This window comes from Oncorhynchus kisutch, linkage group LG1, assembly GCF_002021735.2.
Source record: "Oncorhynchus kisutch isolate 150728-3 linkage group LG1, Okis_V2, whole genome shotgun sequence".
NCBI classification, from domain to species: Eukaryota; Metazoa; Chordata; class Actinopteri; order Salmoniformes; family Salmonidae; genus Oncorhynchus; species Oncorhynchus kisutch.
Window position 1 is genome coordinate 32,161,858 of NC_034174.2, and position 23,389 is coordinate 32,185,246.

General features: G+C 42.8%; 1 protein-coding gene across 1 annotated transcript in view; it reads left to right on the plus strand.

Annotated features, from left to right (window-relative positions):
- The window catches only part of epha8 (eph receptor A8), a 104,031-nt gene that overhangs the window by 75,082 nt on the left and 5,560 nt on the right, over nt 1-23,389 (plus strand). Inside the window, exons 6-12 of the mRNA XM_020503783.2 lie at nt 18,924-19,079; nt 19,323-19,727; nt 19,968-20,092; nt 20,572-20,734; nt 21,185-21,281; nt 22,705-22,772; nt 23,162-23,287. Coding sequence (XP_020359372.1) covers nt 18,924-19,079; nt 19,323-19,727; nt 19,968-20,092; nt 20,572-20,734; nt 21,185-21,281; nt 22,705-22,772; nt 23,162-23,287 — 1,140 coding nt within the window. The remainder of the gene's footprint in view (nt 1-18,923; nt 19,080-19,322; nt 19,728-19,967; nt 20,093-20,571; nt 20,735-21,184; nt 21,282-22,704; nt 22,773-23,161; nt 23,288-23,389) is intronic.

Below are 23,389 nucleotides of genomic sequence, written 5' to 3' on the forward strand. Positions count from 1 at the left end.
ATTACTTTAATACATGAAGGCCAGTCAATACGGAACATTTCAAGAACTTTGAATGTTTCTTCAAGTGCAGTCGCAAAAACCATCAAGTGCTATGATGAAACTGGCTCTCATGAGGACCACCACAGGAAAGGAAGACCCAGAGTTATCTCTACTACAGAGGATAAGTTCAGCCTCAGAAATTGCAGCCCAAATAAATGCTTCACAGAGTTCAAGCAACAGACACATCTCAACATTCTCTACTGTTCAGAGGAGACTGTGTGAATCAGGCCTTCATGGTCAAATTGCTGCAAAGGACACCAATAAGAAGAATTAGACCAGTGGATATCTGTCCTTTGGTCTGATTTTGTCCAAATGTAAGATTTTTGGTTCCAACCACTGTGTGTTTGTGAGATGCAGAGTAGGTGAACGCATGATCTCTGCATGTGTGGTTCCCACCGTAAAGCACGGAGGAGGAGGAGGTGTGATGGTGTGGGGGTGCTTTACTGGTGACACTGTCTGTGATTTATTTATAATTCAAGGCACACTTAACCAGTATGGCTACCACAACATTCTGCAGCGATACGCCATCCCATCTGGTTTGGGCTTAGTGGGACTATCATGTGTTTTTCAACAGGACAATGACACAACACACCTTCAGGCTGTGTCCGGGCTATTTTACTAAGAAGGAGAGTGATGGAGTGCTGCTTCAGATGACCTGGCCTCCACAATCACCCGAACTCAACCCAATTGAGATGGTTTCGGATGAGTTAGACCGCAGAGTGAAGGAAAAGCAACCAACAAGTGCTCAGCATATGTGGGAACTCCTTCAAAACTGTTGGAAAAGCATTCCAGGTGAAGCTGGTTGAGAGAGAGTGTGCAAAGCTGTCAAAGACAAATGGTGATTACTTTGAAGAATCTCTAATATAAAATATATTTTGATTTGTTTAACACTTTTTTGGTCACTACATGATTCCACATGTGTTATTTCATTGAGTTGAGGTCTTCACTCTTATTCTATAATGTAGAAAATAGTACAAATTAAGAAAAACCCTTGAATGATTATCTGTGTCCAAACTTTTGACTGGTACTGTACATGATCAAAATCAAATCTTAGAATCAACTATTAAAGACTACCAGAATCCACTGGATTATCCAATTACATTGAATGAACTGCAGGACAAAATCACTCCAACCCGAAAGACCTGTGGGGTTGGTGGTATCCTAAATTAAGTGAAAAATATACAGACCACAAATTCCAATTGGCTACACTTAAACCTTTTAACATCATCCTCAGCTCTGGCATATTCCTCAATATTTGTAACCAAAGACTGATTAACACAATTCACAAAAGTGGAGACAAATCTTACCCCAGTAACAACCATGGGATATGCGTCATCATCAACCTTGGGAAAATACTCTGTGTTACCATTAACAGCAGACTCGTACATTTCCTCAGCGAGAACAATGTACTGAGCAAATGTCAAATTGGCTTTTTACCAAATTACCGTGTGACAGACCACGTATTCACCCTGCAAACCCAATTGACAAACAAACAAACCAAAACAAAGGCAAAGTCTTCTCATGCTTTGTTGATTTCAAAAAAGCTTTCGACACAATTTGGAATGAGGGCCAGCTATACAAATGAATGGAAAGTGGTATTGGGAGAAAAATATACAACATTATAAAATCCATGTACACAAACAAGTATGCGGTTGTCACGTGTGCTCCCTCTCCGGCCCTCTAGGTCAACAGGCTGCTCGTTATGGCGCACACTTGTCACTATCGTTACGCACATCTGCGCATCATCAGACTCACCTGGACTCCATCACTTCCTTGATTACCTGCCCTATATATGTCACTCCCTCTGGTTCCTTCACCAGGTGTCATTATTTATGTTTCTGTTTCCTGTCTGTGCATTGTTCGAGGTTCTTGTTTTGTATTATGTTCCATTTTTTTTTTAAACACTCACTCCCTGAACTTGTTTCCCGACTCTCAGGGCACATCGTTGCAACAGCAAAAAACAACAACATTTCTTTCCACATGGCCATGGGGTGAGACCGGGATGAAGCTTAAACCCCACCCTCTTCAACATATAAATTAATTGGCAAGGGTACTAGAACAGTCTGCAGCACCCGGCCTCATCCTACTAGAATCTCAAGTCAAAGTCTACTGTTGGCTGATGATCTAGTGCTGCTGTCCCCAACCAAAGAAGGCCTACAGCAGCACCTAGATCTTCTGCACAGATTCTGTCAGACCTGGGCCATGACATTAAATCTCAGTAAGACAAAAATAATGGTGTTCCAAAAAAGGTCCACTTGCCATCAGTTTTAGAACCCATTGCCCTTTATGATTGTGAAGTCTGGGGTCCGCTCACCAACCAAGAATTCACAAATTGCGACAAACACCAAATTGAGACTGCATTCAGAATTCTGCAAAAAATCCTCCGTGTACAACGTTAAACACAAAATAATGCATGCAGAGCAGAATTAAGCAGATACCCGCTAGAAAAGAGATGTTAAATTCTACAACCACCTAAAATGAAGCGATTCCCAAACCTTTCATAACAAAGGCATCACCTACAGAGAGATGAACCTGGAGAAGAGTCCCCTAAGCAAGCTAGTCCTGGGGCTCTGTTCACAAACAGACCCCACAGAGCCCCAGGACAGCAAAACAATTAGACCCAACTATTAAGGCACAAGGCTAGACCCAGATGCAGACGGTTAGAGTCCAAGATGTTTATTAACAATCCAAAAGGGATAGGCAAGAGAATAGTCGTGGACAGGCAAAAGGTCAAAACCAGTTCAGAGTTCCAGAGGTACAGAATGGCAGGCAAAGGTTAAAACTGGGAACACTAGTAAAAGAGAATAGAAAAGCAGGTGCACGGGAAAAACACGCTGGTTGACTTGGAAACATACAGGACAAACTGGCACAGAGAGACAGGAAACACAGGGATAAATACACTGGGGACATAAGCGACACCTGGGGGAGGTGGAGACAAGCACAAGGACAGGTGAAACAGATCAGGGCGTGACACCAATCAAATGAGAAAACCAAAATATAATTTTCTTGACACATTGGAAACAATTTTACATAAAAACAGAGCAAATTAGAATTGTATTTGGCCATAAACAGAGAGTACACAGTGGCAGAATTTGGGAAAGCTTTGACTATGTACAGACTCAGTGAGCATAGCCTTGCTATTGAGAAAGGCCTTCGAAGGCAGACATGGCTCTCAAGAGAAGACAGGCTGTGTGCTCACTGCCCACAAAATGAGGTGGAAACAGAGCTGCACTTCCTAACCTCCTGCCAAATGTATGACCGTATTAGAGACACATATTTCCCTCAGATTAGACAGACCCACAAAGAATTCCAAAACAAATCCAAATTTGATAAAAAATCCCATATCTTTTGGGTGAAATACCACAGTGTGCAATCACGGCAGCAAATCTGTGACCTGTTGCCACAAGAAAAGGGCAACCAGTGAAGAACAAACACCACTGTAAATACCACCTATATTTATGTTTATTTATTTTCCCTTTTGTACTTTAACTATTTGCACATCATTAAAACACTGTATAAATCCATAATATGACATTCGAAATGTCTTTATTCTTTTAAAATGTTTGTGAGTGTAATGTTTACGGTACATTTATTCTTGTTTATTTTACTTTAGTTTATTATCTATTTCACTTGCTTTTCCAATGTAAACATATGTTTCCCATGCCAATAAAGGCCTTAAATGAATTGACAGAGACAGAGAGACAGAGAGAGAGAGATGGGTTAAGTGGTTAAGCAGTATGTGTGCGTGCACAAGAGAAAAGTATTAACTGTGTGTATGTTTGTATGCACCATGTATGTGTGTGTGCATGAGATCTTCTGCGTGAAGGATTGTGTGATGTCACTAAAAAAGTGTCAGGGAGGAAATAGAAGAGGGTGACGAGAAAGATAGAGGGAGAAGAAAGAGGACAATGGAAGAGGAGAGAAGAGACGGATCCCTCACTTCGATATAGAAGGCTGGTCGACAGCTCCCTTGTCACGCTAAAAGTGACATTCAAAATAGAGCATGTCACTGCAGTGTGTGTGTGTGTGTGTGTGTGTGTGTGTGTGTGTGTGTGTGTGTGTGTGTGTGTGTGTGTGTGTGTGTGTGTGTGTGTGTGTGTGTGTGTGTGTGTGTGTGTGTGTGTGTGTGTGTGTGTGTGTGTGTGTGTGTAAGCCCGCCCCAGGGCTTTTGACTGCTAGGGGAGAATGAAGTAAAGTGGTTCAATCCCATACAGAAAGATAGAGAGAGATACAGAGAGAGCGACTGAGGACACACTGATACGGGACACACACACTTAGCCTGATTACATTCACTCAAGTCAACCAGCCTATCTGACCTTGTTACAGAGGGTGGGGGGAGACACACAGACACAAACAGAGCGACAGAGAGACAGAGACAGAGAGAAAGTGAAACAGACAGAGAGAGAGAGAGAGAGAGAGCGAGAGAGAGAGAGAGAGAGCGAGACAGACAAAAAAAGCGGAGGAAGAGAGAACGAGATAATGAGAGAGAGGGAAAGGGAAAGGGAAAGAAAGGGGCAGAGTGAGAGAAAGCAAGAGATCCTTATCCTCCCACCGGCCCACCTCAGTGGTTTAGCTCACTGCAATAGTAAACACATTGTGAGAGTGTTTTTGTTTGTCTCAGACAGGCATGGCATTAGATCTATGAATCTATGAAAGAGATCAAGTACACACATCACTGATTTCCATGCTGGACAGAAAACATGGCGAAAAAAATACATGATGTCTGCAACAGTGATATGATCTTCTATTTCAGACAAACATATTTTCACATATTTTAAGTGAATCTAATTGGTGAGGTCTTATTTTAGTGGATCACCATCTGTTTAAAATTCCTGTGTTGTGGAATTTCATCTAGTTTCCTTTTTTCTAAGGATACCGGTTTCCCTGAGGGTTAGTACTGTAGTTAGGAAAACTTTATTTAATAAGGAAACAGAACACAGGGACATACTGTACAATTGACCCTTCGCTGAATGAAATATAGCATATAGAATAACAATCCTGACTAGACTTGCCTGGCCAAAGAATTCAACTATTGATTATGGAAAACAATTGCCTATTCAGATAATGAGCTAAATGCTTAAAACATTACAGACTGCATCCCTTCAATGTGAGTTTAAAATAACTGCCAAATAAGGGCAATACATCATTGATTTAGGGCCAGTTTCTCAGACACAGATTAAACCTAGTGCTGGACTAAAAAGCAAGCTCAATAGAAAATCTCCATTGAAAGTGCTTTTTAGTCCATGACTAGGCTTAATATGTATCTGGAAAACCGGCCCTTGAAGTTGAAGTGTCTGAATTTTCTTATTCATTTTTTATATTTTTTATATAAATATATACAGTCCCAGTCAAAGGTTTGGACACACCTAATCACTTAAGGGTTTTATCTTTATTTTTACTATTTTCTACATTGTAGAATAATAGTGAAGGCATCAAAACTATGAAATAACACATATGGAATCATGTAGTAACCAAAAAACTGTTAAAAACAAATAAAAATATACACAACCATAAAGCCACCCTTTGCCTTGATGATGTCTTTGCACACTCTTGTCATTCTCTCAACCAGCTTCATGAGAAATGCTTTTCCAAAAGTCTTGAAGGAGTACCCAAATATGCTGAACACTGCTGCTTTTCCTTCACTCTGCGGTCCAACTCATCCCAAACCATCTCAATTAGGTTGAGGTTGGATGATTGTGGAGGCCAGGTCATCTGAAGCAGCACTCCACCAATCTCCTTATTGGTCAAATTGCCCTTACAAATAGCCCATCATGACTGACCTTCACACCATTACACCTCCTCCTCCATGCTTCATGGTGGGAACCACACATGCAGAGATCATCCGTTCACTTTCTCTGCAACTCACAAAGACAGCGGTTGGAACGAAAAATCTAACATTTGGACTCATCAGACCAAAGGACAGATTTCCACTGGTCTAATGTCCATTGCTTGTGTTTCTTGGCCCAAGCAATACTATTCTTCTTATTGGTGTCCTTTAGTCAAGATTTTTTATTCAGCAATTCGACCATGAAGGCCTGATTCACGCAGTCTCCTCTGAACAGTTGATGTTGAGATGTGTCTGTTACTTGAACTCTGTGAAGCATTTATTTAGTCTGAAATTTGAGGTGCAGTTAACTCTAATGAACTTGTCCTCTGCAGCAGAAGTAACTCTGGATTTTCCTTTCCTGTGGTGGTCCTCATGAGAGCCAGTTTCATCATGGCCCTTGATGGTTTTTGTGACTGTACTTGAAGAAACATTAAAAATTTTCCCGGATTGACTGACCTTCATGTCTTCAGGTAATGATGGACTGTCATTTCTCATTGCTTGTTTGAGCTGTTCCTGCCATAATATGGACTTGGTATTTTACCAAACAGGGCTATCTTCTGTATACTACTCCTACCCTGTCACCACACCACTGATTGGCTCAAACGCATTAAGAAGGAAAGACATTCCACAAATGAACTTTTAACAAGGCACACCTGTTAATTGAAACATACCAGGTGACTACCTCATGAAGCTGTTTGAGAGAATGCCAAGAGTGTGCAAAGCTGTCATCAAGGCAAAGGGTGGCTACTTTGAAGAATCTCAAATATAAAATATATTTTGATTTGTTTAACACTTTTTGGGTTTCTACATGATTCCATATCTGTTATTTCATAGTTTTGATGTCGCCACTATTACGCTACAATGTAGAAAATAGTAAATTTAATGAGAATGAGTAGGTGTGTCTGAACCTTTGACTGGGACTCTATATACAGTTAATTCAGAAAGTATTCAAACCCCTTGACTTTTTCCACCTTTTGTTACGTTACATTACAGCCTTACTCTAAAATTGACACACAATACGCCATGATGACAAAGCAAAAACAGATTTCTTTACATTTTTATAAACAAAAAAATATATATACAGTATATCACATTTACGTAAGTATACAAACCCTTTACTCAGTACTTTGTTGAAGCACCTTTGGCAGATTACAGCGTTGAGTCTACTTGGGTATAACACTACAAGCTTCACACCTGTATTTGGGGAGTTTCTCCCATTTTCTCTGCAGATCCTCTCAAGCTCTATCAGGTTAGGGAGCATCGCTGCACAGCTATTTTCAGGTCCCTCCAGAGATGTTTGATCGGGTACAAGTCCAGGCTCTGGCTGTGCCCCTCAAGGACATTCAGAGTCTTGCCCCGAAGCAATTCAGAGTCGTTGCCCTGTTAAAATGTGAACCTTCGCCCCAGTCCTGAGTGCTCTGGAGCAGGATTTCATCAATGATCTCTCTGTACTTTGTTTTGTTAATTTTTCCCTCGATCCTGCCTAGTTTCCCAGTCTCTGCCGCTGAAAGACATCCCCACAGCATGATGCTGCCACCACCATGCTTCACGAATGGTGCCAGGTTTCCTCCAGGCGTGACGCTTGGTATTCAGGCCAAAGAGCTCAATCTTTCATCAGATCAGAGAATCTTGTTTCTCATGGGCTGAAAGTCCTTTAGCTGCCCTTTGGCATATTCCAAGCAGGCTATCATGTGCCTTTAACTGAGGAGTGGCTTCTGTCTGGTTCTCCCATCTCCACAGAGGAACTCTGGAGCTCTGTCAGAGTTACCATCGGGTTCTTGGTCATCTCCTTGACTAAGGGCCTTCTCCCCCGATTGCTTAGTCTAGGAAGAGTCTTGCCAAACTTCTTCCATTTAAGAGTGATAGAGGCCAGTGTGTTCTTGGGGACCTTCAATACTGCAGAAATGTTTTGGTACTCGTTCCCACATCTCTGCCTTGACACAATCCTCTCTCGGAGCTCTAAGGACATTTACTACTTCCTTGTGTTTTAGTTTTTGCTCTGACATGCACCGTCTTCCTTATACCTGTAGGTGCCTTTCCAAATCATGTTTAATCAATTCAATTTACTCCAACAAGTTGTAGAAGCATCTCAAGGATGATCAACGTTAACAGGATGCACCTGATCTCAATTTCGAGTCTCATAGCAAAGGGTCTGAATTCTTATGATTATAAGGTATTTCCTTTTTTTAGGTTTAATATATTTGCTAAAAAGTCTAAAAACTTGTTTTCAATTTGTCATTATGTGATATTGAGTGTAGATTGAATCCATTTTAGAAAAAGACTGTAACGTAACAAAATGTGGGAAAAGTCAAGGGGTCTGTATACGTTCCGAAGGCACTGTATGCCTTTTTTTGGTAATGCTTTATGTGGTTACCCTTTCCAAGGGACCTAAAAATATAATAGTGAAAGATTTCATTTTTCATATTTACATAAATTGTCAGGCAATTCCGACAGCTCCTCTCAGACTGAACTGCATTTTAAGTCCTCTCTCTCTCTGTGTGTGTGTGTGTGTGTGTGTGTGTGTGTGTGTGTGTGTGTGTGTGTGTGTGTGTGTGTGTGTGTGTGTGTGTGTGCGTGCGTGCGTGCGTGCGTGCGTGCGTGCCACAGCGGCTGGCAGCTCTTGTAATTTGTCACTTTTCCCTCTTAAGCAGACAACAATTATTGGCTCCTTCAGACACTGAGGGATTGTTTGACTCTCCTGTCAGCACAATCTCATCCCTGTCACAGAGAGAGAGAGAGAGAGAGAGAGAGAGAGAGAGAGAGAGAGAGAGAGAGAGAGAGAGAGAGGGAGAGGGAGAGGGAGAGGGAGAGAACGCTCAAGATCCAAAATGAAATGCAACGTCTGTCCAGGTACCCAGGACGTTGGGAGATGACATTAAAACCAGCCACTAGGGGCACTGGTGGGCACTAAACCACGAGCTCCGGCTCTTGTTTTAGTTTTTTTTACGCTATCCCAAACCTTAACCATTTTGGAATTAATGCCTAAACTTAACAGTCAAGTTGTTTCTGTTGTAAACGTAACCCTATCTCAAACTAAACTGTTGAAACTTCAACATTTTATATTTTGGAGAACCGTAGACAAACGTTGGAATCTGAAGTCAAATTGATAAAACCGTGAGATCTTGTAGGGTAGAGAGGGAGAAAGAGGGAGAGAGCGAGGGTGTGGTGGAAAGAAAAGGGAAAGAGAAAGGAGAGAAAGAGGGAGACAGTATGACACTTGGCCACATATTGTGATCGTTATCTGTCAATGTGCCTCTGTAGAAAATATCACAGAAAGGCCCTGCGAGTCAACAACGAGAATTTAATATGCATTTATTATTTATTAAATTCATCAAATAAAGACGATCGAATCCCCCTGGAGGGGGCCTTTCATATTGCCTGTCCTTTCACTGGCCTGTCAACATTTCCCTTTCTCCCTCTGTGTCTCTTTCTTTCTCTCTCTCTCACGCACACTCACACATGCACAAAAGCACACACACACACACACACACACGCTCACACATTCAAGTCTGTCAGACAGCAGGCAAAGAGCTGTGTGTGCCCTGCTCTGACAGGGAGTCAAGGTGGAGCACCTGAAGCACCTCTGGGTCCCTGGGGTCCTTCCAGAGGGGAACACCTGACAGTCAGCTGGGAGTTGGACATCAGAGGGGCACTATTGTTGTATAAGTAGTCGCTTGATACTTGACAGAAAGGATAGAGCGGAAAATGTGGCAATATCTTCAGATCTGATGAACAATAGAACCTCTATTTGTATATTTTTGGGATAAATTGGACTTTAAATTGTACTTGGTCTCAGAGGAAAGTGTATTATATTTTACAAAACTTCATGCCACTCCATTTGGTATGATATCTTACTTTACGTTAGGATACATTACATTGGCCTACCAATGTAATAGCGGTATCCTATACGTCCTACAACGTCTTGATTGCAATTTACCCATTTAGTTTGATAACCTACGTTCGACTGCTTTAGTATGATAACCTACGTTCGACTGCTTTAGTATGATAACCTACGTTCGACTGCTTTAGTATGATAACCTGCGTTCGACTGCTTTAGTTTGATAACCTACGTTCGACTGCTTTAGTATGATAACCTGCGTTCGACTGCTTTAGTTTGATAACCTACGTTCGACTGCTTTAGTATGATAACCTGCGTTCGACTGCTTTAGTATGATAACCTACGTTCGACTGCTTTAGTATGATAACCTACGTTCGACTGCTTTAGTATGATAACCTACGTTCGACTGCTTTAGTATGATACCTACGTTCGACTGCTTTAGTATGATAACCTACGTTCGACTGCTTTAGTATGATAACCTACGTTTGACTGCTTTAGTATGATAACCTACGTTCGACTGCTTTACTATGATATGCCACATTCAATTGCTTAAGTATGATATGCTATGGTGTTAATTAGCTAAAATGCTAAAGTTGTCCATGATTCATTCAAACACTCAGCCTTTGGGTTGCTAGACATTCACATTATACGCCCACCCATCCACAACCAACCCGCCTTCTTTTATTTTTACCTTAAGTGACCTACTGTCCATACCAAATGTAACGTATCATACTAATTTGAGTGTCCCGGATTTACGTGTAATATGTAACGTCTGTTCAATGTAATGTAACGTATCGTAAAGTAACATATACTAAATGGAGTGGCACAGATTTCTGTTAAATATCATGTCTTGCTGTGAGACCAGACTGGGAAGCTAGTTCGATCTGTTATGATCTTCACTTTACCCTAAAATCTAAACGAGGACATTAGATAAATGGCTAATATAATCATGGTTGTCGTATTTCCAGGGCCTAAAACCTGATCATTAAAATGAGGTAATAGATAGAGCGAAAGATAATTAGGTGAGAACTTCATTACTCTCTGGCTCAGGTCCACTTGAGTGTATCATATAGTTATAATCACTGTCGAAATTAACTGGAGGGGGAATGCAGAGTTGCGATGATACGAGCCCAAATTGAAAAAAATCTCCTGAGAAATGGAATATGAACTTGTCAAATTAGATGTGTCCTTCTGTGAGCGTGTAAACAACTGGTGATCATCAGCAGTGCTTCTGTTTTGAGTTAGCTGACACATGGCCACGTAAACTCCCACACACACAGTGATACCCTTGGGGCAGGAAATCACTCTCTAATGCACATGGAGGGGAGTACACACAAACACACACACATACAGTATGATCTCATTATCTCAAGTAGCTGTCAACATCTCCTTGGAGAGAGTCTTTCATCACGATACAAACTGTGTTCCGCCTCCATGTGAACTCCCAGGAAGGAAATTATTTCATCAATTAATTGTCATTATTTAATCAGAAACCTATCAAATAACATTAGTTTGGTTGGAATTATTCAACCCTCAACTCTAAACTCACTCATGCAAACAAACACCCAAACAAACACACTCTCTCACCCTCTCTCAAATACACTATCAATTACACACACGCACACAAACACATATCACAGACATGCCAATAGCAATTTGTGCAGTCCCCCATTAGACAGATTGGGTTGTGCAAAACAAAACAACAAGAAAACAAAAACAGCAACAACAATCACCATTCTCACTGATAACCACAGCAGCTGCTAGCAGCGAGAGGAGAGAAGGGGGCATTGGGAGGGTGTGTGTCTGTGTGTTTGTGTGTGTGCTTGTGTGTGTCATGGTTGGGAATGTTGTTATTTTGCCAGGACTAATTAGCCGTCTTTGTTTGTTAGTCTGGTCCTCATTGTTAGAAGTGTGACGCTTATTTTATGGCCAACATTTTAAACTGGGATGAGGAGATTAAAAGATTCTCACTGCTGGGCCATTGTGACATAAGCAGTGAGTGAGGAGGAGAGATAGGAGAGGGAGAGGGAGAGAGAGAGAGAGAGAGAGAGAGAGAGAGAGAGGAGAGAGAGAGAGAGAGAGAGAGAGGGGGAGGGAGGGAGGGGAGGGAGGGAGGGAGGAGGGAGGGAGGGAGGGAGGGAGGGAGGGAGGGAGGGAGGGAGGGAGGGAGGGAGGGAGGAGGGAGGGAGGGAGGGAGGGAGAGGGAGAGAGAGGGAGGGAGAGAGAGAGAGAGAGGAGAGAGAGAGGAGAGGGAGAGAGAGAGAGAGAGAGGGGGGGAGAGAGAGAGAGAGATAGGGAGAGGGAGAGGGAGGAGAGAGAGGGGGGGGGGGGGGTGGGAGAGAGGGGGGGGGCGGAGAGAGGGGGGGGGTGGGAGAGAGGGAGAGAGGGCGAGAGGGAGATGGAGAGAGAGAGAGAGAGGAGAGAGAGAGAGAGAGAGAGGAGAGAGAGAGAGGAGAGTGGGTGAGAGAGAGAGAGAGAGAGAGCAATAACAGAATTAATCATAACTGGACCAGAGGAGGCAATGTCGTGTCACTTAAACTTCCCCCCAATTTCCATTCTGATTGGTCAGGCACGTATCTCCACAGCAGGTACAGACAGCTATAGGCTTTCAGATCATGGCACAAAGCAACAGGGCTTACTCAGAGCGCAGACACACACACACACACACAAAGCCCCGTTGTTCTCTGACAGTGAAGTCCATGTTATTAATGTTTAATACTCTGTCGGTCTAGGTCTCTGTCTGTCTGGATTCAATATATCTCGTATTAAAGGATGGACATGCACACACTGGTCATAAAGAGTGGTTGGCAGTGGGTAAATTATTAATGGAGTGTGTGCCACCTCTGGCCTAAACAATACTGCCCACCCAAGTCCAGCCCTGACTCTAACAGCTATTAAAGATGACAGTACAAAAACATGATACAAGACATCACTGAGGCACTGCCAGCCAGCCTGGGTCTAGGGGGAGTTAGAGAACTTTATGAAATGATTTCCTGCCCTGACTTTACTGTGTTGAGTTAAACTGATGGGAGCACAGGAGCTGTCTCCTCTTTCAGACCCCTGCCTGCTGAAATGGCCTGTGTGAGCGTGTGCTGAAATGTGATCGATGGAGCTGTATTTGTATCACACTTGGAGGGCAGGGGACAAGTGAGTCACCCACTATCATCACAGAAATAGAGGGTGACATTTTGACAGTCACTGTCACTATATCACCTTGAATATTCTCTGTATCTCTATTTCAAAACAAAGTTGGGTTGCAACAGGTACACATTTCCCTTTATGGACATTGAAATATGTGTTGAGTGGAATTAATGATTTCAAACCTGCATGAATAATTACGGTTCACCAAGGATGCCGTGTACTGAGAGGTTTTGAAATACAGTTGAAGTCGGAAGATTATACACCTTAGCCAAATACATTTAAACTCACTTTTTCACAATTCCTGACATTTAAGCCTAGTAACAATACCCTGTCTTAGGTCAGTTAGGATCACCACTTTATTTTAAGAATGTGAAATGTCAGAATAATAGTAGAGAGAAAGATTTATTTCAGCTTTTATTTCTTTCATCACATTCCCGGAGGGTCAGAAGTTTACATACACTCAATTAGTATTTGGTAGCATTGCCTTTAAATTGTTTAACTTGGGTCAAACGTTTCACGTAGCCTTCCAAAAGCTTCCCACAGTAAGTTGGGTGAATTCTGGCCCATTCCTCCTGACAGAACTGGTGTAACTGAGTCAGGTTTGTAGGCCTCCTTGATCGCACACACTTGGCTTTCTGATGGCCACTCCAATACCTTGACTTTGTTGTCCTTAAGCCATTTTGCCACAACTTTGGAAGTATGCTTGGGGTCATTGTCCATTTGGAAGACCCATTTGCGACCAAGCTTTCACATCCTGATGTCTTGAGATGTTGCTTCAATATATCCACGCAATTTTCCTACCTCATGAAGCCATCTATTTTGTGAAGTGCACCAGTCCCTCCTGCAGCAAAGCATCCCCACAACCTGATGCTGCCACCCTCGTGCTTCACAGTTGTGATGGTGTTTTTCAGCTTGCAAGCGTCCCCCTTTTTCCTCCAAACATAACGATGGTCATTATGGCCAAACAGTTCTATTTTTGCTTCATCAGAGGACATTTCTCCAAAAAGTACGATCTTTGTCCCCATATGCAGTTGCAAACTGTAGTCTGGCTTTTTTACGGCGATTTTGGAGCAGTGGCTTCTACCTTGCTGAGCGGCCTATCAGGGTATGTCGATATAGGACTCGTTTTACTGTGGATATAGATACTTTTGTACATGTTTTCTCCAGCATCTTCACAAGGTCCTTTGCTGTTGTTCTGGGATTGATATGCACATTTCGCACCAAAGTACGTTCATCTCTAGGAGACAGAACGCGTCTCCTTCCTGAGCAGTATGACGCCTGCGTGGTCCCATGGTGTTGATAGTGGTACCTTCAGGTGTTTGGAAATTGCTCCCAAGGATGAACCAGACTTGTAGAGGTCTACAATTTTTTTCTGGGGTCTTGACTGATTGCTTTGATTTTACCATGATGTCATGCAAAGAGGCACTGAGTTTGAAGGTAGGCCTTGAAATACATCCACAGGTAGACCTCCAATTGTCTCAAATGATGTCAATTAGCCTATTAGAAGCTTCTAAAGACATGAAGTAATTTTCTTGAATGTTCCAAGCTGTTTAATGGCACAGTCAACTCAGTGTTTGTAAACTTCTAACCCATTGGAATTGTGATACAGTGAATTATAAGTTAAATAATCTGTCTGTAAACAATTGCTGTAAAAATGACTTGTGTCATGCACAAAGTAGATGTCCTAACCAACTTGCCAAAACTATAGTTTGTTAACAAGAAATGAGTGGAGTGGCTGAAAAATGAGTTTTAATGACTCCAACCTAAGTGTATGTAAACTTCCGACTTCAACTGGACATGGTTGTGCTGTACTGCATCCACTCCTGTACTACGCTCACTTTTGAGGCTGTCAAACTAATATACGGGGAGTAGCTGTGTGCAATAGATAGATAATAGCTAGACAATGCGACACAGCATCCATTTCACCCTGAATTTCTGTTTAGACTGGACTGCTCTGGACTCAGACTGTTTGTCAAAGACTGTCATGTTGAATGAATATGACTTAATATATAGAATATACGTTTTTATGCTCAGTAGAGGCAGCTGTGACACGTACATGCTTCTTGTCTTTGTTCCATCTCTCACAGCCCACTTTGTCCTTTTGAATTAAATTAATAATCAAAAACACTTGATTAATTTCCTCTCTGATGCTTCACAGCGAGTCATGAAACAGACTCAAAAGAGGAGACAAAGGCTTCTCTCTCACTTCTTCTCTCTTTCTCCCTCTCTTATTTGCCTGCTGTGTGCCTCAGGCATTAGTCTACTCTCTCTCCCTACATTTCTTTGAAAGTCTCCTTTTGTTTGTGAGGTATTGAAACTAGCCAGTTTCTCTCTCTCTTTCTCCACCTCAACCTCCTCTTCCTTGTGCACCTCTCTCGCTCCTTTCTTTCTGACTGTCCTCACCTCTCTCTTTGTATCACTCTCTCGGTCTTCTACCCCTTTCTCTCTCTCTTCCTCTCCTGTTACCCCTCTCCCATCTCTCTCTCCACTCTGTTCCACCAGGCACGGTTGAATGGTGACAGCCATTCAATCGGATAATTAACACCAGTTTAATGCTCATTACCCACCATGCATCGGTCTAGTTTGATTTGTAATTACGAGGCGTTTTCAAAGGAAAACACGTTTAGATCTGTGTAGCACTCTTTTTGTGATGACTTCATCAATGCCATTGATTTAAACCTACTGGGAAAGCAGGAGTTATCGGATGGGTTATTATCAGCAATTACTGTAGCCTTCTCTCCTGGCCTGTGCATCAGATTATGTCTGTACATTTTCTCACTCTTTGAAAATTGTGTTGCCATTTAAAGAAAAAGTTTCTCTCTTTCCTCCTTTTTCCAAGTTGTTGGTTTTATTGTGTTTCTGTTTATTATACTTAGGACATTTAATTAGCTGGGGAAATGATTCCACAGATATATTCTGGTCATATTTCAGCCTCTGGGATAAACAAATATTTTCCACTTGGACAATTTCAGATGTGTCATTTCTCTTCAAGGGAATGCAAAGCTCTTGGTCAAATGAAGTCATGCTCTGATGTCAGAGTACTGCTGCCACGATTGCTTCTAACACCAGCGTATAGTATACGTTATTAATGGACTGTTTGAATAGTGTTGGTTTTGTTTTCCACCCAGAATGCAATTTTAACACCTGCATGTTCAGTATATACTGTAATTCTACCTGATCTAATGTTTATTCCAAAATGATAAAGCATTTAAATAATGATCAAATTGACAGAGATTATCTTATTTTTTACCTTTATTCAACTAGGAAAGTCAGATAAGAACGAATTATTATTTACAATGACGGTCTAGGAACAGTATGTTAACTGCCTTGTTCAGGGGCAAAATGACAGATTTTTACATTGTCAGCTCAGGGATTTGATCTAGCAACCTTTCGGTTACTGGCCCAACACTCTAACCACTAGGCTACCTGCCACCCCAGTTCAATAAGACTCCCAATTTATTTTTTATGGTCCAGTCTACCTTCAAATATAATATCTTCAGAATGTTTTTGTGCTGCCGCCTGTTATATTAATGTATGAGTGAAATGGTTGTGTTTTAATGATATGATCACAGCTTCTTTGTCCTTTACTGACCCCCATTGAGGGAAAACAATCCCATCCATCCATTCTCTATCACTCCCCAACGATCCATCCATCCCTCCATCCATTCCGCTGTCCACAGTCATTTGGCTCTGAGCAGTACCTAGACAGATTCAGTCATTGAATCAATAAGGCTTATCTAAATTGAAAGCGGGACATCTCATTTGAGACTATGTCTGTATTTAAAATGACTCTCCATTCTATATAGTGCAATACAGTACTTGTGGCCAGAGCCGTAGAGGGTGTAGTGTATCATTCTAAAGACTCCAGTATGGGGTCAGATTAGTAACTCAGAGAGTGGGACACAGGCCTCATCTAGGAGTTTGGAGTGTGGAGAGATTCACACCAGACACCAGTGGCCCATTTCCACATGACTTTACTGACACAATCATCCATCACTCCTACCAGCATGGCAGTATTACCTGCTTATTAGTTACCGCTGTTTGTTCCCAGAAGAGAACTATAAAGTGTGCATGTACATGTGCCTGGCTAAATTGCTTGAGTTTGGCCACACCAGCTTTTGACTAACTCAATGTTGTTTAAAGCTATGTACAGTATGTACAGACCAGGTGGCACTGAAGACTCTCCTCCAGTCCCGTTCCCCCTCAGTCTCCTCAAGTCTGTGGTTTTCTTTCCCAACTCCTCTTTCTATACCGTGTTGTTTATTTACCCACTTATACTGAGAATAAATCAAGGTCAGCACACAAAGCCAGCACACAGCCATTAAGATTCATTGTAATGCAAATACTCCTGCATCGGCAGCACTGGGCTGACAGGCTCTGATGTGCCAAACAATACACACACGCAAGCACGCAAGCACGCAAGCGCGCGCACGCACACACACACACACACACACACACACACACACACACACACACACACACACACACACACACACACACACACACACACACACACACACACACACACACACACACACACAGTGCGCTGTCTCTAGTCTCTCCATTCTCGTTCTCTTTCTCTTCTCTCTCTCATTTCCTCACTTTATTCAGAGTGCCAGTCCAATATGAGTCAGGTTTGAAAGGTCATCAGGGGTCATCCACACCAGCCCTCCTTTCAATTCTACTTTATCTGTGTGTGTCTTACCAAGTTTATAATTGTACTTGTTGAATTATTTGTGTTATTGGGTGGATGTGCTGTGTGTCAGGTGTATAGCATTATCATTTTTGCTAACTGTGTATGCATGTGTGTGTGTGTGTGTGTGTGTGTGTGTGTGTGTGTGTGTGTGTGTGTGTGTGTGTGTGTGTGTGTGTGTGTGTGTGTGTGTGTGTGTGTGTGTGTGTGTGTGTGTGCGTGTGTGTGTGTGAGAGTGAGTGTGTGTTGCTGAGTGTGCTAGCTGGTAAATCTGTCAGAGACTTCAAAGTGTCAGCAGCCTCCCTCCTTGATGAGCGAGCTGTTCCGATGTTTATCCTGACCTGCTTTTCAACTCAGGAGCTTCACAAAAAAACATCAAGGGATGGTGGGATTAACGGGATAAAAGGGAGGAGAGAAAGCAGTCTGGGATAAATATTGCAAATAGAAGTAGTTTCTGGTTCCTTGGGGGACACTGACGGTGAAAGAGAGGTGCGATATCAGCCCCTGCCTTTTAATCTGGTTGTGATCCAGACAGTGTGTGTGTCTCTGTATGTGTGTGTGTCTGAATGTGTATGTGCGTGCGTCCATGTGTGTGTGTGTGTGTGTGTGTGCGTGCGTGCATCCGTGTGTGTATGTGTGTGTGTAATCCAGATGGTATACACTATCAATATGCTACTGACACTCTTACATGTCAGGGTTCATTGGAAATTGAAGACGTATTTAGAGACTCATAAATTATGGAAAGGCATAAAGAAATATCATCAATAACATTGAGTGCTGAACAATACAACTACACTACCAAAGTTTTTACATTTTGATATCACATGTTTTGATCTATTTATTTATTGGAGCCAATGGTCAAAATAAGGTTATACGAAGGTCATCCTTAACCTATAAGAGACATTTTGCCAAACCTTTTTACATTTTTACTGAGGCAGTTAAGATGAACCCATGATGTTGCCAGATATATTAGAAAGTTTCTGTTTCCACAGCTCCATACACCCTGTTTCTGCATTCTAAAGAGAATATATTTATCAGAGGAGCCTGTATTATTCATCAGTGCAGAGTTGAAAGTGAATATGTAGTACGTGTGCTGAATAAGGTTGAAACGTGGTCTAGATTCTAATGTTCCCTACGGGAGTATCAACAGTGCACAGCCTCTTTGGCCCAAATGTGTGTGTGAAAAAGTCGTAACTTTCTTCTCCCCCTCCTCTCAAGTCAGTGCTTTTATGCAGGGTTCCAATTACATATTGACTGTTGGGGTTGCTCTAGAAATAGTGTGGTAGACCAAAGCTGATATTTTCAAAGCATATTTTAAAATGGCATATCCTCTCTCTCTCCTCCCTCTTTCCACCCCTCTCCCCTCCTCCTCTCTCCCCATGCAGCATGTGAGGTGGGTTTCTATAAGCCAGTAGCAGGTGATGGGTTGTGTGGGAAGTGTCCTCTACAAAGCCACTCAAAGACCAGAGCTGCCCTCTCCTGCCCCTGTGACTCCAGTCATTACAGAGCCCCCACCGACACCCTTGCTGCACCCTGCACACGTACGTCACACACACACACACACAACACCCCTACATGCTGCATCCTGCACCTATCTCTCTGAATGCCCTGGGTGATTTAGACATAATTATCTGTAATAACTATTTTGATTTCTGAACGAGATAATAGAAGCACCTCCAACTTTTTCAGGTGATAGGCAAGAAAAAAACATATGGAAACGTAGCTTTCTCTCCTCCCTTCTAATTCTTCTCTTCCCTCTCTTTTTCTATCTCTCCTCTCCTCAGGCCCCCCAACAGCTCCAGTAAACGTGATATCATCAGTTAATGGGACGTCAGTGAATCTGGAGTGGGGGCGACCGCTGGACTCTGGGGGTCGCAGTGACCTGCTGTACAGTGTGCTCTGTCAGAAGTGTTCTGGGGAGGGGGGGCAGTGTGAGGACTGTACAGCAGGGACAACCAGTGGTGGAGGGGGGATGGGAGGAGGGGGTGGAGGGACAGTGGACCGCGCCGGTGTGGTACCGGTGCGGTTCGTTCCCCGGCAGAGCTCTCTGACCGAACCCTGGGTGACTGTTCTAAACCTGGTTGCCCACGCCAACTACACCTTCCGCATCCTAGCGATGAATGCAGTGACTCATCTGAGCAATGAGCCGCCGCCCTTCGCCTCTGTCAACATCACTACGAACCAGGCAGGTAGGGGATACCTGTATGGATTTATTACATAACATTTTACTCATGAAGGTCAATTTACATAGAAAAGAAATACAGTTTACCTAGAATTAAAAACAACATCTCAACAGCTACAGTAGGTTACATTATCCTGTATGATCTCTATTGGATTTTATTGCTGTTTACATGTAGGGCTGCCCTGTCTGTTCTGGTTCTCTATTAATTTATATGTTGTGTACTTCCTTTTTCTTGCTTCCTGTTCAGCCCCATCCCAGGTAATTGCGATTCGTCAAGAGAACGCAAGTCAGAATAGTGTCACTCTGCTGTGGCACGAACCAGACCAGCCCAACGGAGTCATACTGGAGTATGACGTCAAATACTACGAGAAGGTACAGTAGATAAATACTGTGTGTGGGTGTGGCTGATCTGGGCTGATAGGTGAAAGTGACAGTGAGCGTGTGGGTAAGCCTGAAAGCGGAGGGAGACAAGCTAATTGCTGTGTTGTTCTGCATGCTCTGACACACAGCTAATGGGGTATGAGTGATCTGACCAGCACAGGAGGCACACACACCAGACCAGGGCATATGTAAATACCACATCACACCACAGCGGAGTGGTCCCTGGAGACAGGGGAGTGTGTATAGAGTGAAGTAATAATGTCATGAACACACACATCTTGATAGTACAGACAGATTAGTGTGGCTGCTGTGTTAATGTCTTAATTTGGCCAAACTCCCGGGTTTACTGCTAAGGTGGATGTTAGTCAGAAATGTAAACACAGCTTTGTATAGACAGCCTTTATCATCTCTCCTGTGCTCCACCCCTTCCTACCCTCCTCTCCTCCTCCCTAACCTCTCTCCTCCACCAGGATAAGGAGCAGCAGAGTTACTCCACCCTGAAGGCCAAGGGGACTACGGCCCGGGTGTCTGGTCTGAAGCCCGGTACCAGGTACATCTTCCAGGTCCGGGCCAGAACCTCGGCAGGCTGCGGACGCTTCAGCCAGAACGTGGAGATCCAGACCGGGAAAGCAAGTAAGATAATCAGAGAAGGAGCCATAGAGCAGTGACCATCAATAAAACAACAAAACACTGAGGTTTCAAAGTACATTCCTAGTAACTATAGAGAGGCTTGATAGAAGTGTCTGTTGGTAGATATGTGGACTACTGTGTAAAACTGTCAGCCACAGGGGAGTTAGTGTATGTTAACCCAGACAGCACAGCATGCTACTGGTTAAAGAGCCGTCAGTGTCAGTGGGACCAGGAAGTCTTCAGACAATCCCTTAATGTTATTGATCTGTGATTTGTGTGAGGGTCACCCCTGTCAGGAAACCTGCTGCTGATCCAAGCCTCAAAGAGCATAGAACACACACACACACACGCATGCAGTCTCACACACACACATTACACATTTTAACACACACACACACACACTGTCTTTGTCTCTCACTCTGACACTAACTGGTTGTGTTGTTGTGTGTCCAGTTCCTCTGCGCTACGACACTATGACCATCATCTGGATCTGTATGGTCCTGGTCTCTGGCCTCGTCACCTTCCTGGCCATCGTCATCTGCAGGAAACGGCAAGGCAACCCTTTCTTACACTACACCACTACCCGTGATGTGGACGAGTCCTCTCTGACTCTACGTCATTCACATATGTATGTGGGATATCTTTCTACACTACCTCAAGGAGGGTTCAAGTAAATGTTACCATCATCTCCATAGGATTTATTTATAGTAGGGTAAATGTTTATATTAGCATTACTTTGTTGTTCTTTATCTGCCTGTGATGTCCACTAACCTTATGCATTGAAATCCATATGATCACCTCTAAACCCCATAGGCTCTTATGCTACGGTAACTGTTTCCATGGTGTGTCTGTCTGCAACCTCAAACCCCAACAGCACTGTGATATGTCCATCAAACAGGAAACGTAAGGAGATAATCTCTCTAACGTTGTTCCACTAATGGTTTTAATTAGTACAGAGTAGTTCTCACTCTAGATTACAGCCTGCGTTTACAGTGAAAGTCATCTCACAGAGTTTCTGCGCAGGAAATGTTCAGACCCAGTTGAGTTTTGTAATTCTAAACCAAGGGGCCAGGGTTCCTGTCGAGAAGCAAGGTTTCGACTGCACCTACAGTTTTGCCTCAGTACTGCAGTTTAACTGACGCCCACCCCAGAAAGACCATTTCCATACACGGCCACATAGAGAAAGAAGTCAGATTAGAAAATTCCTAGTAAGTCACTTTCGTCATCACCTTTGTGCACCAAATATCCATTTAATTATTAACATAATAATTGAGGCAAAAAAAAAAAATCATCACTCACAGCCGAAGATACTTAATTCATCAAATGTCTGCCATATTTTTGGATGACATAATGATGTTGTCGCTGCTCATGCTGCTCCCTGTGCGCTAGTGCACATGTGATGTTGGTACGTAGAAACAGGACACAACTCGGATTTACAGTAGACGGTGCGTGAATCGGCATATGTGAAAGTGAGTAGATTACCTTGAAAACAACGGGCAGACATTTTGGACACAGTCTCCAGTCTCTTCTTATTATACCTCAGTGTTCTAAACAGTGAGTTTAATTATAATGGCAATTCATTTTGGTTAAGTTACCATGCAAATGTGTTTTACGTATATATCCCTCTCCTTCAATTCCCTCTTCTGAGTTCTACAACTCTTCCACAAATAATTGATTTAATTGTGTTTAACTATTTCCAACTTGTTAACATTTTCAAGCCAAGTTCGTTTGGAGCTGGAAGACAGAAAGAGAGGAAAACAGTGAGAAGTGTCTAGACTCTGAACTATTCTGAAGACTTACATGTGAAAAAGGCCTTTTAGAGTGAATTAACTGCTATGACGAGACTGAAGAGTTTTAACATACAACGTGATGCTCTATATAAACCATACACCAGAGAAGACTTGGAAATACAAAGTAGAAAACAGCATCACAATATAGTGACATTTACATGTTTCTGTGTGTTTGTGATACAGACACTGTGGCTATAGCAAGGCCTTCCAGGACTCTGATGAGGAGAAGATGCACTACCAGAATGGCCATGGTGCGTTTGTATTATTATTACTAGTCTATTATTATATTTCCCTTCCTAGTCTTCACTCAAGTGGTAATAATGTTCATCCTCAATGTACACAGTTCACTTCCCTTTTGATTCAGATTTGTTCAGGTAGAAATGATCTCTCTCTCTCTCTCTCTGCTTGCAAAGCTAATTTGTTCATACTTTTAAATGGCATATTCTCTCCCCCCCCGCCTCTCTCTCCCCCTCTCTCTTTCTCCCCCCCCCCCCCCCCCTCTCTCTCTCTCCCACCCTCTCCCCCCCCCCCCCCCCTCTCTCTCTCTCACACTCACTCACTCACTCACTCACTCACTCACGTGAAGCATATTGTTTCCATCCAGTGGTATGTGACCAGATGCTAATGTTGTTTATTTTAGTGTCATTCCCCGACGCACGTTTCTACATCGACCCACACACCTACGAGGACCCCTGCCAGGCCGTCCATGAGTTTGCCAGAGAAATTGAAGCTTCCAGGATCAAACTGGAGAAAATCATTGGCTCAGGTAAACTGAAAATCATTGACTGACGTAAATGCTGAGGTGTGCAGTGGAGAGGGATGGCACAGTGGAATCAGAGCGTCGCATGGGGCTATCAATCAAACACAC